This window comes from Cyprinodon variegatus, unplaced genomic scaffold, assembly GCF_000732505.1.
Source record: "Cyprinodon variegatus isolate N-32 unplaced genomic scaffold, C_variegatus-1.0 Scaffold2400, whole genome shotgun sequence".
Classification (NCBI taxonomy): Eukaryota; Metazoa; Chordata; class Actinopteri; order Cyprinodontiformes; family Cyprinodontidae; genus Cyprinodon; species Cyprinodon variegatus.
Window position 1 is genome coordinate 12367 of NW_015152853.1, and position 17241 is coordinate 29607.

General features: G+C 41.2%; 1 protein-coding gene across 1 annotated transcript in view; it reads right to left on the reverse strand.

The window, feature by feature from the left end:
• Nucleotides 1-16653, reverse strand: part of LOC107080841 (mitogen-activated protein kinase kinase kinase kinase 4-like) — a gene marked incomplete at its 5' end in the record, with an annotated part of 20450 nt that extends 3797 nt beyond the window's left edge. The window contains 21 exons of the mRNA XM_015369045.1: nucleotides 112-251; nucleotides 329-488; nucleotides 585-734; nucleotides 825-925; nucleotides 1023-1157; nucleotides 1242-1385; nucleotides 1465-1635; nucleotides 1741-1858; nucleotides 4921-5208; nucleotides 5911-6019; nucleotides 6750-6928; nucleotides 9315-9409; nucleotides 9562-9698; nucleotides 10061-10152; nucleotides 12253-12519; nucleotides 13474-13626; nucleotides 14840-14926; nucleotides 15022-15183; nucleotides 15278-15488; nucleotides 15573-15645; nucleotides 16478-16653. Of these exons, the coding sequence (XP_015224531.1) occupies nucleotides 112-251; nucleotides 329-488; nucleotides 585-734; nucleotides 825-925; nucleotides 1023-1157; nucleotides 1242-1385; nucleotides 1465-1635; nucleotides 1741-1858; nucleotides 4921-5208; nucleotides 5911-6019; nucleotides 6750-6928; nucleotides 9315-9409; nucleotides 9562-9698; nucleotides 10061-10152; nucleotides 12253-12519; nucleotides 13474-13626; nucleotides 14840-14926; nucleotides 15022-15183; nucleotides 15278-15488; nucleotides 15573-15645; nucleotides 16478-16653 (3148 nt within the window). The remainder of the gene's footprint in view (nucleotides 1-111; nucleotides 252-328; nucleotides 489-584; nucleotides 735-824; nucleotides 926-1022; nucleotides 1158-1241; nucleotides 1386-1464; nucleotides 1636-1740; nucleotides 1859-4920; nucleotides 5209-5910; nucleotides 6020-6749; nucleotides 6929-9314; nucleotides 9410-9561; nucleotides 9699-10060; nucleotides 10153-12252; nucleotides 12520-13473; nucleotides 13627-14839; nucleotides 14927-15021; nucleotides 15184-15277; nucleotides 15489-15572; nucleotides 15646-16477) is intronic.
• Nucleotides 16654-17241: the final 588 nt, after the last annotated feature.

A 17241-nucleotide genomic window follows, 5' to 3' on the forward strand; every position in this document is an offset into this window, starting at 1 on the left:
TGTTAATTTTTATTGTACAGGTCTCCTCTCTAGAGTTGGCAAGGTTTAAATTTTTATTGAAAAACCTGTTAAATAAAAACATTTTAAGTGAAACAAACATTTTATTCTGACCTTGTCATTCCTCTCACAAAGGAATTTAAGTCTCTGAGCTCTTTTGTGCATAAAGACGCCGTCCAGGTGTCCAGTTTCCACTGAGCGGATCTCGATGGCCTTCTCACCCCAGCCCATTATCTGGTTTGACCTAATGTAGGCTGCAGCAGAACACGGAGTTCGTTACAATCGCTGCATGAATCATGGTGGCGGTTTCTGATCAAAACAGCCAGCTTACCCACTGATGTTGGCATTTCTCCCCACTGTAGCACCACATCCTTGGTTATACGGCCATAGGTGTTCACATAGACTCCCTCATCCTCGTAGCACACCAGCAGCTCTATGCCGTCTGTGTTGGGGAGGATGATGATGGCGTGGCACTGAATGTTGGTCTGGATCTGAAGAGAGAGAAGGGAGAAAAATAAAAAACAAAAAAAAGAGCGATTAGATGGTGAAGAGCATGAAAACCCAACATTATTAACCTAAATACATACATGTGTGGGCAGATAGATGTCGTAGACGGCGCCGGAATCCACATCGACGGCGTGGAAGCCTGAGCAGGAGCCATAGATGACCTTTAACCTCTGACCTTCCTCCACAGTCAAGTCAACCAGCAGAGGCTTGTGCACCAGGTCGCCAAAAGACTAAACCCAATCAGAAGTTTTAAGTTAGAGGCTGAAAACACTTTTAGAAGGCGCTGTAACTTAAGAAGGTGAATCTCTAATGCTCCTCACTTTAAAAGCCATAAATTTATGGTAGGGTTTGGGTGCCCAGGCGTAGACCTCCACAGAGTTCTTCAAAGCCAGTACTAAAAATTTTATCCTCTCATACTTCACTGCAACAAAGAGACAAAGAGAAGTTTCATCCAGTCGTCTAATATAAAAATTTTGAGCGTAGCTGATCTCCAAGATCGCAGACACGACAGAACGTACCGACTTTGTAGTGGACGCAGCCCTCAAGGTCGCCCACGTTCACCCAGCCCTGCTTCTTCTCCACCTCAGGATCGTTGTGCAAAATCTTATTCCTGAGCCACGACAAGTAATACACCCGCAGCTTGTTCTTTTTACCTGCGGAACCCAGAGCACAGCGGTTAAACTAAAAGCATGGATTAAAGGTTCTTCTGTACGGCGAAAAACTTTAGTGGTGAACACCTGATATGGTGACCAGAACATTGAGTCCCTCCAGGACGTCCATCTGCTGGATACGGCGCCGGTTGATGAGGGGGTAAACTTTCCCCTGGCCGCTCCTGTCCAGTAACATCAGCCCGCTCTCCGTCCCCACCAGCAGATTCACTCCTGAAACAGAAGCAGAAAGTAAATCAACCAGCCTGTTTGGGTCAAACTCACCCGGGTCCAGCTGTAAGAAGACACCTACCCCACAGTGCTGCACACAGGATCTCAGAGTTGAACCTCTTCTTGTATTTGCGGATCTCTGGAGTGTCACTGGGTGGGCGTGTGTTGACCGGGTTGACGTTGACCACAGATCCTTTACGGGACGGGTCGGCTCTCAGCGGGTCTGGGAGGCGTCCTTCTTGCCCAAATCCAGCTGGAGGTTTAGGACAGCAGCAGTTTGGTTGTTTGATTTTTTTAAAATATGCATCACCCATTAGTTGACTCACTATTAGACAATCTTTTAGTAAATCATCCTTACCCATGTTGTTCAGGGAGCTGCCACTGGATGGAGATATCTGAAGAAGACGGGGGTCAATGAAGGGTGTGAATGACGAAGAGGACTTGTGTTTGGACATTGAATTGTTCTCTGACTGGGACTGGAAGATATTTGACATAAGCAAGCATGATTTTTAAAAAGATCAAAACTGTTGAGCTGATGAGACATACAGCCGGAACCAGACATTTTCAGTTTTTAAAGTGATACATCTACTTTAATCAATACTATCTGCCAAATGCCATAATAAAGAAGGATTTAATCATATAAAATTTTGTATTAATTAAGGATTTTTAAATACATTTTATTAAGATTAGGTATCGTCTTTAAAAACTAACACTGTAACATCTGTGGCCCACACCTCCTGACAGAACAGGTGGAACCGAGTCAGTTTCCAGATTCCTTCGTTTGCTTTGAGTCATTTTCCATTTGTCCCCAAGCGTTACCCTCCAGACAGCAGCATGTTATTTTGCTTCAGTGTTTCCACATGAAGATCTTTACTCATGAAGTCTCCTGCAGTAAAAGCATCCTCGGCACATGATGCTGGGCACTCATTCATCAACGTTAAGTTGTAAGATTCTTCCTTTTACCGCCAGACAACATTATAGCCATTATGAATATACATTAATTTAGGTAAAAAAAAAAAACAACAACCCAAAACTCTGTTGAGCTTTTAACCAAGTTTTAACTCTATTCCTTCATCAAAATCAGCCACAAAGTGATAATTTACTTAATTAATCATCATTAGTTGTGCTGTCTAAGCAGCAGTCCATAGCCTAGCAACAAAGCGATAACACATCCATTAACTGTGCTAAACCTACACTCCAGACAAATGCCTGTTTCTAGGATCATAGGGGGGATGGTAGGAAAAGCGTGATGCTGCCGGCCTAAAATTAAAACAAAGTTACTCTTTTAGCAGCAATCTGCACAGCAACTGTTCCTGATTAGCTTTTGTCCCAAGTCGAAGTTTAAATCGTTTGGCATTGTTGTTCTTTTTTTTATTTAGTTTTGACTTTTATTTTATATTCTGTTTAATTTTGCTGCTACCATTTGTGAGCTTGTTTAGCTTTTAATGTTCGAAATGCTTAGTTTCAGTTCAGTTTTTATTAGTGTCAGTTTAGTTCTAATATTTTATGTAATAGGACTTGCATACCAGGGGTAAGACTAAAAAACAAAAAAAAAAGAAAATAAAGAAATATAAATAAAGTACTCGATTGACACGACTGGTTTAGCAATACAAATGACCCGACTGCTGTTCCTGCTATCTGCTGGAGTAATCTGATAAAGCGGGGGGAAAAGCTAAAAAATTACTTATTAATGCATTATGATGAAGGCTAATAAAAACTACATTCAGCTAGTTTAGTTTTGTAAACTCTTAGAGTTTCAGTTTGTTTTTGTTTGTCTTTTTGCAACATCTATATATATATATTTTTTTATTTCACTAAACACATTTTTTTGAAAATCATTTTTTTCTATATTTCCTTAATTTTAGTCAACAATAACCTTGGTCCAAGTCATGCCATCAGTCATTGACATCAGACTTTGTAAAGCAATCTACATGGCATGATATTGGTAGCCTGGGTGCCATTCCGAACTTAGTCCCGCCCACAAGGTTTGAGGTCGGGAAGTTTGGTCTGGCTCTGCTCCATAGTAGCGCGAGTATGATCGCCCATCCTCTGGCGATCCAATCAAATTGTCAGGGCGGGCTTTATACGATGATGGACAGATGATAAACAGCAACGTAATCAATCACGTGACCAAAGTGCGCTTGGGTGACAACAACTATGCATCGCTTAACATACGTCACACACTCCTTTGCTCTTATTGGTTGTAGGTCTATCCAATTGAGTGCAGAGGCATTTTTTTTCCTGGTTCATTCGAAACACGCCCCATAATCACAGCTCTATGGAGCAGTATCAGACTCATATTCTGACTAGAATTGAGTAGGACTACATCAGGCTACGATATTGGGAGGACATGAAAAGTTTTGCACACAGACTGAAAGAAGAGGCTTCGCTGTATGGAAGCCGGTCTTTTTCTTCTAGGTTGGAAGAAAATGGCTAATTTTCATAACAAATAAATACTCTCTACTGCTAAAGGCACCGTTTCATCATATATTTGCCTAAAGTTGAATTTGAAACGCTTAAAAGAAAGCATGATAGAGAGGTTTAATCCTGTCTTTTATGTTTTGAAGTCTTCCTTGCAGAGCGGCATTTCAGGACTTTGTGCTGAAATAAAAGTCAGTTTCACCATCGATAATGACTCCCACCAGCTTCAACCATCAACCTCAGATGTTTTTCTTTTTTTCTAGGGTTTAATCTACAAATTTTACACTAAACACTCAGATTAGGATAGATGGATCTTTTATACTTAAAATAATTACAGATGAACGTAGCTAGATTCTAACATTATTTTGGCATTTAGCAAATGTATTTATTCCTTTTTTGTTTTATCAAACAAAAAAAAAAAATATTAAAAGTTAAAGGCAAAGAAAAAGAAAAAAGAATGTTGTGGATCTTTTTTTTTTTTTTACAGAATCTATAAATATCTGGTTTTGACTGTAGCTCTCTATATAATAAAAGCTTTCCCCCCAACTGCTAATTTAAGCTGAAAACAAACCGAGCACTAAACATGTTAAAACCAATGGATTTCATGCAGAATGTTAATTTATTAGAGACTGGAGAGAGAAAAAAAGCATCAAATGGAAACAACAGTGTAAAAAACGAGAAGAAACAATAGTCTATCCAGACACAAGCTGTGATTTGTTAGAGGGAAAAAAAAGATTTAATCATCAGCAGCGATGCAAGTCAATCTAACCCAAAATCTCTCTTCAGAGGAGTCTCCTCCATGTTGTGATGCCATTTTACCAGCAGGAGGCACCGATGTTAGAGGCAGTTTAATGGGCGCATTGCAGAGCAGGAAAATGGAAAGATGCTGGAGCTCAGGGTTTGAAACAGGGTGTGAGCGGAGTCAGACAGCAGCAGTGGTGAAACCAGAAGGATGCAGAGGGGCAGGAAAGGGTGAAGGGAGGCTCCAACAAGCAAGGACGGTACAGTCAGGATACATAGGATTAGATGGGAAAATGATCTCTGCACATCTAAGCCTGTATATTTCTGAACCGGCCGTTCCTTGATCGTTTGCCTCTTTGGTGTGAGGGCAACATACCTCTATGGCAGTGAGCTCATCCAAGGGAATTTGTGGACACATTCCAGGACTGGCCTGGCTAGAAGATGACTGAAAGGAGGAAGAGGAGGAGGAGGGAGACATGGAGATGGAGGAAAGGATGGTTGTAGAAGAGGAAGGGGAGTGATGGCTCTGCTGGATAAGGTCTGGTAGGTGGTGAATGTGGCCGGGAAAGCCGTTTTTCTCTGGGAGGCCGTGCCCTGGGCCAGGGCCAGGCGAGGAAGAGGAGGAAGATGAGAGACTGACCAACCGCTTTATGTCAGCTGTGCTCTGGAAGCAAGAAACAGGCACATTTGGGCTCAAGCAAGGAGGTGAAGAGGGAGACTGGCTGCGTGTTTCATCCGGATACAACACAGCGCCTCGCAGAAGTGTTCATGCCCCCTGAGCTTCTTCACATCGTCACGCAGCAGCAACAAATCTTAATATGGTTTGATGAGACACTATGTCAAAACTGGATTAAATTGATTTGTTTTGCATGGATCTACTGCACCCAGGGGACTTGTGCTTAAAAGAGCGCAGCTTGGTGGTTGGGACAATTTTCAAGAGCAGCTTTATAATAGATTTGTTACCAAACATATTGTGTTAAAGCAACCTACAAAAAACAAGGTTTAAAACTAAGAATCTCTGGCAAAACTAGAAAATTTTATTTCCCAGATGCCCTCCATTTACAATGGAGTGCGGTTCAATATGTTGTTGTTTCTGGGTCTAGTGTGACTGAATGTAAAAAAAGAGCTCAAGGGGTGTGATTACTTTTGCAAATCATTGCATAATCAATTCATTTCTCGTTGAAGAGCAGCGCCAGTGGCTGTAAATGCTCTGATCTGTGAAGGTGAAATATCACAGCACATGGGACAATGAGCATGCAGCAAAACAAGACAGGAGGACAATATGTGGATAAAAGACACTAGGCCTGGATCCAGGACATGGAAAAGAAAATCTTTTTTTTTTTGCTTCAGTCAAAAAGGTTTCTACCTGTCGGATGACCAGGGTGCCATCTTTGGAAGGTGTGGTGGCTTGTTCGCTCTCCAGGTCCTCCACCAGCATGGTCTTAGCAGAATCTGTCTCTCCATTACTCAGCCTCCTGCAGGATTCAGAAGATGCTTTTATTTTCCTTAAAGATGCAGCTGATTTTGGGGGCAAACATGGAAAAAACTTACAGACTTTCCCTGGAACAAACTGTGTTGTTCTCACTCATTCATGTTCATTTTAAATGTGAGATAGTCAAGTTTACTTTAAATTTGAGACTGATAGTATTTTTTTAAATATAGAACCAGGAAGGAAAGAAAGTAGTAAGGAAGAGGCAGAGCCTTTGATGGCAGCAAGGCCTCAGACACCACTTCCCCACACATGCGGAGGTTTCTTAGACATGCTAAGGATACATCGTGAAATGTGATTTTTTTTCCTTCCTCCTTAGACCGAATTGGAATAAATAAAGTATTTTTAATTGAATTTTTATTATATTTTTGCTTTTCATCAAAAAAATAAAAATAAGAGCCTCTAAGGAAGGAAGGAAGGAAGGAGAATCAAAGAAAAAAAAGAGGAGGGAATGTGGGGCACAAGAAAGAATTAAGTAAAAACAAGGAAAAATTAAAGAACAGAAGCTACAAAGGGGGAATGACAAATGCAAACAGGAAAAGCATCAGGAGGGAAAGAAGAAAGAGATTAAAAGAAGGTAATGAATGGAAAAAAAAGGAATGAAGGTATGAAGGAAGGACAACATTTAGCCAAACTAAATATAGTAAACGACTTTACTCCACACAGCGTTGGATGCAGTGTTGAAACATTTTATGTTGGTGAGGCAGTTGAATTACCCTGCTCTGGAGTCCTCAGCCCCTGAGGTAGACTCATCTCCTGCCTCCTGGTCCACCTCCTCCTCATCTTCGTCATCAGTGGTGCCGGAATCGTCGCTCGACGAGGAGTAGTCCGTCACCTTGTGAGGAGGCCGCACGTCATCTACTGCACGCAGCTCTTTGGCCAGAGCCGCCAGGTCCTACAGGGACAGATTCCAGTCAGTTCTTTCATCCATGGACTCTAATCTGAACACATCTGATGCAACCCTGAACCTAAATGTTTATACCCAACCTTCATAAAGTAATGAAACTCAGCAGAGCCTTGAAGCAATCTCTCCTTGCTTTACATAAGTTTGCAGTGATGTAATCAGGTCAATGTATCCCATTTCTAGGCTCAAACAGGTCGTTTAGAGAAACTCAGCCTTGGGCTCATTAAAAATGTCAGCTTAACAACATGTTTCATTCCACCTAATCTTAGCTGCAGGAGGCATTATGTGGAATATTCTTTGAAGCATTAAAATCAGATTAACAAATGTCTTTTTAGTTTCTACCTAAAGATGCTGGTTTATAAGGTCAGTGACAAACAGGAAAAGGGAGGAGGGGACAATCCCCCCGACATGCTTGACAAAACAAATAGGCTGCAGTCTGATCCGACAACAAAGCCAGGTGAGATTAGGAGCCACTCCGACAAGCAGAGAGACCGTTTGCATTCAAATGAGGTTGCATTCAAATCCAGGCTCAGGAAACCATGTCAGAGTTAACCCGTGTCTTTTGTTGATGGAGAGGAATGAACAGAAGTGGCAAGGATGAGAAAAGACGCTGCAGAGTCAGCGCATTTATTCATTCGATGCAGAGTCATGATGTGAAGGCTCCATCACACAGGGTTCCTACACATTGCTCATTGAAAAACAATTAACTTCTCCAGACTCAAATGTTCATGAGTTTTAGTTTTTAAATACTAGGTCATTTCAAAAGTGGAGAAAATCAGGAAAACACAATGGAAGGAAGCCAGGACACAGGAAGGAAGGGAAAAAAGAAGAAAAAAAAACAAGCAAGGAAAGATTGATGCAGGACAAGGGACAAAGGCAAGGAAAAATAAAACAAGAAAATCACAAGGTAAGGACATAAAAATGAAAGAAACAAAGGAGGTAGATACCTTAAGAAGGGAGAAAGGTAAAAATGACAATGAGGATAGGAAAATGTAAAAAGGGAAGGAGAAAAAGAAGCAAACGATGAGGAGGAGAGAAGGAAGAAAAGATTTAAGAAATAAGGACAAGGAAGCAGGACACAAGGAGGTAAGAATGACTTTAGGAAAAGCAACAAAGAGGTAAAAAAGGAAGGAAAGAAATGAATGAGGGGGGGGGAAAGGAAGAAAAAAACCCAAAGATGGACACAAGGACATGAGGAAGGAAAGAAGGGGGGACAACATTTAAAGAAATGGTTCTGGAAATAAAGTCTGGAAATACAAACTTAAATCCATTTTTAACACCTATTCAATCCTGACCTCTCCTAGATGCATAGGAACCCCAAGCATGAAAAGGATGTGAGAATGCAAACGTTTGACAGAGTCTTACCGTGTCACCCTTGGTGGGAAAATTAAGAGTGGCAGAAAACAGAGCAGGGCGAGAGAAAAAATGTGCTCCATCACATCTGCAATCAGGTTTCTACACCGCTTCCTTTTCAGAACTCAACACTACGTTTAAAATTTTTGTTTTGATAAACTTCTGGAGAATTACGCACTAAAATAAACAAGTTGAATATCATTACAGTCATGTTGCAAAAATATTGAGGTCCCAGGAGGTTTAGGGTTACAATTCATAGGTTTGAAAACAATATTTCACGATGGGATTAAATGCTTTTTGCACCCAAATGTGGTTACACTAAAACAACATGAAGCTGATGCTAGCTTACATGTGTGGGGCAAAGATGGCTGCCTTTAAATCTAGATTCAGTTTAAACATTTCAACCTTTTTTCATCACAAGGGGTAAAAAATGTCACTTTCAGACCTAAACCTGTACTGAAGACACAATAAAAACTGAAAAATGGTTTAAAAGAGATCTATAAGAGTTCATTTAAGGTTTCTGTCAGAAAGTAAGTCTAAAACTAGGACTATATAAAATCGTTTGCAGCATTATATTTGTCACAAAATTCTAAACACCCAAAACCTATAAATGAATAAACCACATGAAACCAGACTAATCAATATATCTTAAATAAACTCAAATTAAATTTGAATTTTTTTTAGTAAGATAATGAAATTGTAACCTAATGGATTCAAACGTTTTTTAAATATTTGCAAGAAACACCACCTTTACATTTATTTGGTATTTTTAGAGGACTGAACAGGTAATAATGTCAATAAACATCTACTATATTTTTAAGTTTTATGTTCTTATCTAAATGATAAAAGCTTTTAATAAACCTTAAAACCTGTAGCAACTCTCACATTTTTTTCTTTACATATCCTTTTCAAAAAATATCTGATCTGTTATTAGTTTTTTTCTTCAATATAGTAGAATAAGTAAGGAAATCAGGATATTGGGCCATGGTTTTTTAATTTTTTTCTCCAGCAGCAGGGGACTTACAGCGGGTCTTGTGGGTCTGGAGGAGTTCTTCTCATCTGTTTTTTTTAGGATGTTTTCTGGACGCTGGAGAGGCGATCCTTCCGATTTAGAGGAAGCTTTGTGGAAACATACACAGTATTAGTAAGGGGAAACAACATGAATAGGGGATTTTAGTTATCTTTTCCATTAATAAATAAAAAAAGACAGAATATTTTCCTGATAAAGTGAAACGTTAAACTAAGTAAAGGATGTGAAATGTGTACAGTACCAGGTGACTCACAACGTGGCCTGAAGCGGTCGCCTGGACTGGCCTGGGAGCTGGCATTAGATCCAGAGGAGCTGCCACTGCCTGGCCTAGACTGCAGTTTCTCCACTCTGTCCCACAGGGGGCGCTGCTCCACACTACTGAGACAAATCCATGGACCATCAAATTAAAAAAATCTCCTCCCAAATTTATGCCACTTATGAGTTGATCACACTGGCATGCAACAGAAAATCACACTACATATTCACACATTCAATGCCAATTGGTTATTGTTTTTAGATTTTTCTCAGGTTAAAACCCCAAATAAGAGAAAAAAAAGCTTTTAAAATAAATGAATTTGAACTGAATGTGATATAAATAACAGCAGCACATCAATAGACTCAATAGACTTCTTTAAGATTTTATTTATTTGACCCCTTCATGGTATTTTTATTAATTATTGTAAAAATTGTTGTAAAAATATACTCATGAATGCGTAATTTAAAAGTGATGGGTTACAGACCTGCCTGCACTCCTCTGGTTGTTGGGCTGTGATGGTAGAGGTGACTCTCGGCGTGACAGCACAGGAGACCTGGATGTAGTCCTCACTGGTACCTGTTGGAGACAACCAAAGGTCCTCAGGATTGTAAAAAAAAAAAATTGTTACCAAATTCAATTTGTTTTTTGCCCCCGAATTATTTTAGTTTTCCTTTTTTGCTGAAAGAAAAAAAAAACAAAAAACAAAAACAGAACAAAAAACATACAAAGCGAGCTGTCCAGATTTAAAAAAGGTAACTATTCCATAAACAACTGGGACTGAGCATTTGCAATAAATGCTAACAAGTTTTATATCACTTGGAAGGAATTTCGGTCCACCATTTTTAAATGATTACTTTGTGTAACAAACAGACCAATAGTGGAGGGTTTATGGAAGTCATGTGATCTTGATCTAATGTTGCTGGACTTTGAATAGACCTACCAAAACCCTTTAACCTCTGTCGTAGCCAGGGGTCAGCCTTCCTGATGCGATTAGGATCCGCATTGCCCACTACCGATTAAGCTTCATTTATGTTTGATGCTTCCGCGCAACCAAATTACCCCATTTCGGTGTTCCACGCCACTCAGGACTCCAAGTGGACAGACTTTCCACACGGAGCACCTAGGAAGATTTGCAACAACACGGATAGATCTGCACAGAAAACAATGGCGAGGGAGCAGCAGCTCCTGCTGGCGCAAATGTAAAAATCTAGAGACATCCCGTTATTTAAATCATAAATATCACCACTATCAACAAATTAATGGTGTCAGCTTACAGCTTGTGTTGAAAACAACCTGGAGCCGGCCAGGATAGGGGGAAAGCCGAGTATGAATGCTGCAGATGCTGTGACGGATGACTCCATTTCCATGGCAAACGTTCGTGCAAATGCTCGTGCGTCAACCATAATGAGCCTTTTATACTACCACCTTGTTTTATGATATTGCTTCCCTTGTATTCCGTTAGTTTTATGCCAGATATGAAAAAAAAAACATTCATACAATATTTCCCCCAGAAGTCTATTGGACATATGGACATATACAGGTGTTTATGTTTGAGCTTTGGAGCGCCTGTTGCCTGGTTGACATGCTAATGTACATGATACCACTAAGGGGCAATGTACGGACGTCAACACACTGCGCCAGTACCATCTGATTTAGCCATGGCGCAGCTCTGGTGAGAGGGAATTGGATAGAAACAATAAAGCTCATGTACTGCGCGCTGGCTCCCTTCCATATTGCTCTCCATTGCTTACTGTCCTAATTTCTGTCTTATTGGTGACATCATCAACGCTAACCCAGCGTGATAGTGTCACCAGACACTAAAAAATTGGGGCATAGAGGCCACACAGCTTGCCAGCATAGGGTAAAAACCAATTGTTTTGTTTTTTTTTGCCAGTGGGAAAGGAGTCAAGTGCTAATTTTCAGCCCGTCGACCTGTGTTTGAAAAACCCGCTGATTTCAGTGGGAAAGAGGCCATTACTGTCTTGGTAATGTTGTCACCTCGTGGTGTAGTTTTGATGCTATCTTAGAGAAGTTTTGCTACTAGAAGTTTCTCCACAGTTCCATGTTTTTTTAACTGTTGACAATAGATATTACTGTGGTTAATTGGAGTCCAAAATCCTTAGAGATGGTTCCAGACTTTGCATCTCCTCTGCTCTAAAGAGTTCTCCACACAGGGCCCCATGTTGCTTCTTTAGTAACCTTGTCAGACGGATTCTCTTTGAAGTTTTTTTCTTTTTTTTATACCACAAACCTGGTGGTAATCAGGCCTGGGTGTGGCTAGTAAAGATGAACTGATTTACAGCAGGGGGGAGAAACTTCATTTTTTGTATTTATTCAGGAAATTTCTGTCTGAAAAGAAATGATAATCCAAAAAAGGAAGTCTTTAAAAGAAAACGAACAAACCAAAAGGAAACGCATTTTCATAAAACATTAAATTTGCACCAAAAAATAAAACTGATCTGTGAAAATGAAAAAAAAAAATATATATATATATATATATAAAAAAAACTATGTAAAAGATTTTATTTAATTTCACTTTATGCGTCACTACTGTGACTAAAATTTGATGAAATTAACAGAGGCAGACGGAGAGGGTGAGGAGAATAATGTGATAGGAGGTGGCTGACAGTGGGGACGGTGGGAGTGGCATCACAGCAGCCCTGGCCAGCTCCTTACCTTAGGAGGGACCTCCTCACTGCTGGTCTGGCGTTCAAGCCTGGTCTGAGCCTGAGGGTGGTGGAGGGGAGGTTGGGGGTCGGGGCGTGCAGGCAATGGGTGATGATGATGGTGGGGGTCCTGGGACCGCAGGTGAAGTTGTGCAAAGCTAGAGTTCACACCACCAGACTCGCTGAAGGACTGGGAGCGAGAGACCACAGGCGGAGGAGGAGGAGAGGGGGCTGCATTGTTGCTGCTCTTTAGAGCAGCCAGGTGGGACCACTGGACCTTTTTGGGAGGGAGGGAAGGGAAGGAGGGGGAGGAGGACGAAACAGGCAGACAAAACAGTGAGACACGAGGGAAGATGTGTGAGGTTTTGTACATACATGTGCTTTGATAGATACACATGCAAACAGAGAACACGAAACGATGCGTTTTGCTCAACCTCAGAGCAAAAACTACAAGGTTAAGTTTGTGCAAGTGGTTAAATTAAATTAGGTTATATCAATAACGATAGCCCAGCTTTACCAGGCTGTTTCATAACAAAAGCAACAAAAGTTGCAAATAATTCCTAAGAGTTTAATCTACAGCATCCTCCGTTATTAGTTAAGGCATTTTAGCTGTTGATAATTAGTTATTAATCTCAATCCAGTCCTGAAGTTAAACTTTAAACACCAAGAAAAGGGGGGAAATAATCACACCCCTGAAAATGTTTCACATTTTCGTCATAATCAAATATAATAATCCATTTAATTTTCATGAATTTCATGTAATTTACAACAAACTACAGACAAAATCCAAACATTTTCCTAATTTATCATCTTTAATTTTTTGAGTAAATCATCAGTATTACAACTGTTAAAAAGAAAGTCTAATTTAAACGAAATTCTAACTTTAAAACAATCAAATTTAACAGTTTATATGACACAAGGTAGCAGAAAAAAAACATCTAAACTTAATTTAAAACTTGAGACCTTTCATTAATAAACCTGTGGCTAAAATTAAAGGTATAGAGGAGGATGTTACTTTCCAAATCTTCTTTTGGAAAGTAAGCTTATATGAGCAATGCAAACAGCAACTTTTAAACAGAGGACAGAGGAGAGCTCAGAGAGGGTGGGTCTTTTCAAAAAATTCTCAAAAATCCTCAACTGTACCGGTATTACTGATGGTTTTGATGAACTTCTGTTGGAAAAATAGTGGAGGAAAAGAAAGGGAGAGGCAGAGGGAGGTGGATGGAGTTACCTGAGGCTCCATGGGGCGGTGCATGGCGGAGGCCTCCGAGGCGGGGCCCCCATTGGAGAAAGGTTCAGAGGAGCGGGGAGGCAGAGGGGGCTGCTTAGAAGGAGGGGCAGACTGTGGGGAGCCCTGAATGTTCTTACGGAAACGCTCGTCAGCCTGGGGGGAGAGGTTAGGAGAAGACAAAGATTGGATGAACAAACATGGATGGCAGAAAAAAAAAAACACAAGCAGAAAGGAACTACAGCTATAATTTTATGTTGACACCAAATTAAAATGTCCACCAGTAGAAGTAGTTCCAATCTTCTTGTTTCTCTTTTCTTGGGGTAAAAAAAAACAACAAAAACTTGACATGCAAAGAAGTGGACAGACTGTTGTCAAACAGATAAAACGGTAAATCTAAAATACCAGGAGAAGGAAGTCAACTGTTAAAGATGAAAGAGGCTGCCAGCAGACGGCCCAGACTGCACGGGTGCTCTGGGTGTTAGTTTGGGCCCCAGTCGTCCGCATGCAAACGGCCCTTGGGTTACACATGGACAGCCATTTAAAAGAAGTACTGAACGCTTTCAAACAAAGATCAGAGGCAAAACTTTGCTTTCAACTCTCAAAGGTTGCATACTGCCTCCACATCCAAGGTACATTTTTTCTTTTTGTGTGTCAGCAATGCCTCTATGATCACAACACAGAGTGTGAAGGCAAGCAAGTGGAAGCTAAAAAGAGCAGGCAGCAGGGCAGATAGAGCCGAGGAGGAAGTTCACCTCTCTGACAGGCTGGGGGGGATGAGTAGCAGGCTCCGTGAGCCTGTCAGCCTCCGTACTTTTTGCTTTGGGAGTTTTAGAGTCAGCGAGGGTTTCAGTAACAGAGGGAGTGCTCTCATCAATCCCATGTTGCACTGCTGCTTGGGAGTTAGCGCTCTCTCCAGGGGCAGCAGTGTTAAGGACCTCAGCATTTGAGGAAGGGGTGTGGACTCCATCAGGGGGCAGCGAGGAGGTCTGTGGAGGGTTTTTACAGTCTAGGGGGGTTTGGGACACGTCGGCAGGCTGCTGTTTAGATTGGTGCTGCAATGACAACAGGTAAGTCTGCTCCTGCTGCAGCCGCTTGTGGAGGCGCTCTGCCTTGCGCTGCTCCTCCAGCTCGCGCCACTTGAACTCCTGTTGCAGAGCGCAAGATTGAACCATCTGTTTGATTCAGCCTTTATTCAATAAATGATTCATTATTAAAAACATAAAAAATAGAGAAAATATTAATTTTGAGTTTAAAATGCTTCCAAGGAACCCAGAACGTAGATACAGCTATATTTTGATCTAGTCACGCTTAATATTAGTCCTCTCTGTAATGTTGGCTTCACTTGCTTTGTGTGTGTGAAACTGACCAGCAGCATGGCCTGTTCTCGAAGCAGCTGCTCCTGCAGCTTCTCCAGGTGTCGCTGCTCCTCCTCCAGCTGACGCCTGATGTACTCCTGTCAGCAGATCCAAGACCAAGAATTGAATATTGAGAATAATACGCCCCAGTTTTATAGATCACCTCAAAAAAAGGCGCCACCAAAAAACAAACCTGCTCACGGTCATTCCGTCTCTTCTCCTCCTCGGCTCGCCGCCGTTCCTCCTCCTCTTTGCGTCTGCGTTCCATCTCCTCCATACGCCTCTTCTCCTCTTGCTCCCTCCGCCGCTGCTCGCGCTCTTGTTGCCTCCTCATCTCCCGTTCGCGCCTCTGTTGCTGTTGATTAAAACACAGTGTTAATGTCTGCAACAAAACAGCCTGATTTTCACCAATCTGACAACCTTTGAAAATCCAAGTTAAAATTTCCAACCTCTTCCAGCCTCCTCCTCTGTTCCTTCTGTTGTTCGATGCGTTTCTGTCTTTCAGCCAGCAGTTGACGCTTGTACTCCTCCTGCTCGCGGAGCTGCTGCTCCTGAAGGAGCTGCTGGTGACGGAGCGCCTCTGAACGCTCCTTGTTCTCCTGCTGAAGGCGGATGAAGTCGCGGCGCAGAGTCGACTCTCCTGGCACGTTGACGATCGAGCTGAACGTCATGAAATGAGAGACACCGTTAGGGTTTTGTAAGAAGTGGATGATAACAGGAGGTCAAGTAAGTCCTAGACAATACCTGGGCTCTCCTTCCTGCTCTGGAGGATCCTCTTCCTCATCTTCACTGCCGCTGTACTCGTACTCCGTTTCATCTATGCATAAAATGTATACATCATCCTACAGGTTCAAAAATCATAGAGCTACATTTTCTGTCCAAAGTAATGAACATGTCCGATTTGTCTTCTGGTGAAAAAAAAGGTGTAAAAAAAACTAATTTCAAAATCAAGTAAGTAGGTAAGTTAGTAAGAGGAAGAAAGAAAGACAAGGAAGGAACAAAGGAAGGAAATCGGTGAGGACTAGTTAGGGAAAAAGGGATTAACGAAGGAACTAAGGATGGTCAATGAAGGAAGGAGGGAACTGAGGAAAAACTACGAAGGAGGCTAGGAAGGAAATGGGTAACGACACGAAGTAAAGAAAGAAAACCAAAGAAACAAAGAAAGAAAAAAATAAATTTATGGAGGGGTATCAGGAATGAAAAAGGAAAATAAAGAAATAATTGGAGCGGGACAGAAGAAAGGGAAAAACAATCATGATAAAAGGACATGAAAATGAGAAAGGACAAAAGGGCACAACAAAGTAATAAAAGTAAATAGAAAGGAAGATCACGGTGATGGACACAGAAGGGTGACACAAAGGACAAAGGAAAGGAAGAAAGAGGACAAGTAGGACATTAAAAAGGGAGACAGACAGAAACCATAAAGTATGAAAGACAAAGGGTGAAAACAAGGGCAGGGAGGAGAGGACGCGCAGCGAAAGATGAGAACGAAGGAGGGAAAATACAGAAAGGGGGAAAGAGGAGGGACCATGAAAAGAAATTACACAACATGCAGAAAATTTAATATTTTAAATTTTTTTCATACTTATCAAAACCTGAAAAATAATGAAACGTTAATCCGTAATTTTCCAGGCAACCATCGTACTAACCTTTTTCCCCCCTCTTCTTCTTGGTCCGGTCGATGTGGTCTTTGAGCTGTATCCTAACTTGCCTCTCATTGGGCTGGTCACGAATGAAGGGATGCTTCAGCAGCTGGTCGGTTGGAGGACGCTGCGTGTAGTTCTTCACCAAACAGCTCTCTATGAAGCTAAAAAACTTTTTGGACCTGAGGGACAGTCGCACAAGCATCATGTGAGAAAGAGACAAAGCTAAATGAATAACAAGTATCTGACTAAATTGATCACTTTTATATACATTAATGGAAAATGGAAAGATTATAAAGCTTTAATATATATCATATCTATACCATAAACTAAACCACCACTCCTACACCTGCTGCCGCTTTCAAGTGTTGATGAGGCGAAATTGATTTCATGTAATTTTCATTAAAATAATGCAGCAGGACATACCAAGTGGTTCTGAGTAAATATGACACAAACAGGCTTATTTTTAACAAATATCCTACATTTAGTATCAGCACTCTTGATCACATCAGAAAGAAAGCCCTTTTGGAGCTAGTATGTGTGGTTAAACCAAGAAAGTGTCAGACCCCACAGATCGGAACCATCCAGATCCTACAGAGTCAGACTCTGAGCCGGAGGGTGATGCTAATATGACTGAAGCATTGCTGGTAGAAAACACATAGCAGGGAAAGACGGATTGCTACGCCTCTGGTTCAGATAGTATAACCAGATATTAGTTTCTTAAATATAAAATTAGAAGATGAACATGATTTTCAAATAAATCCTCCCCC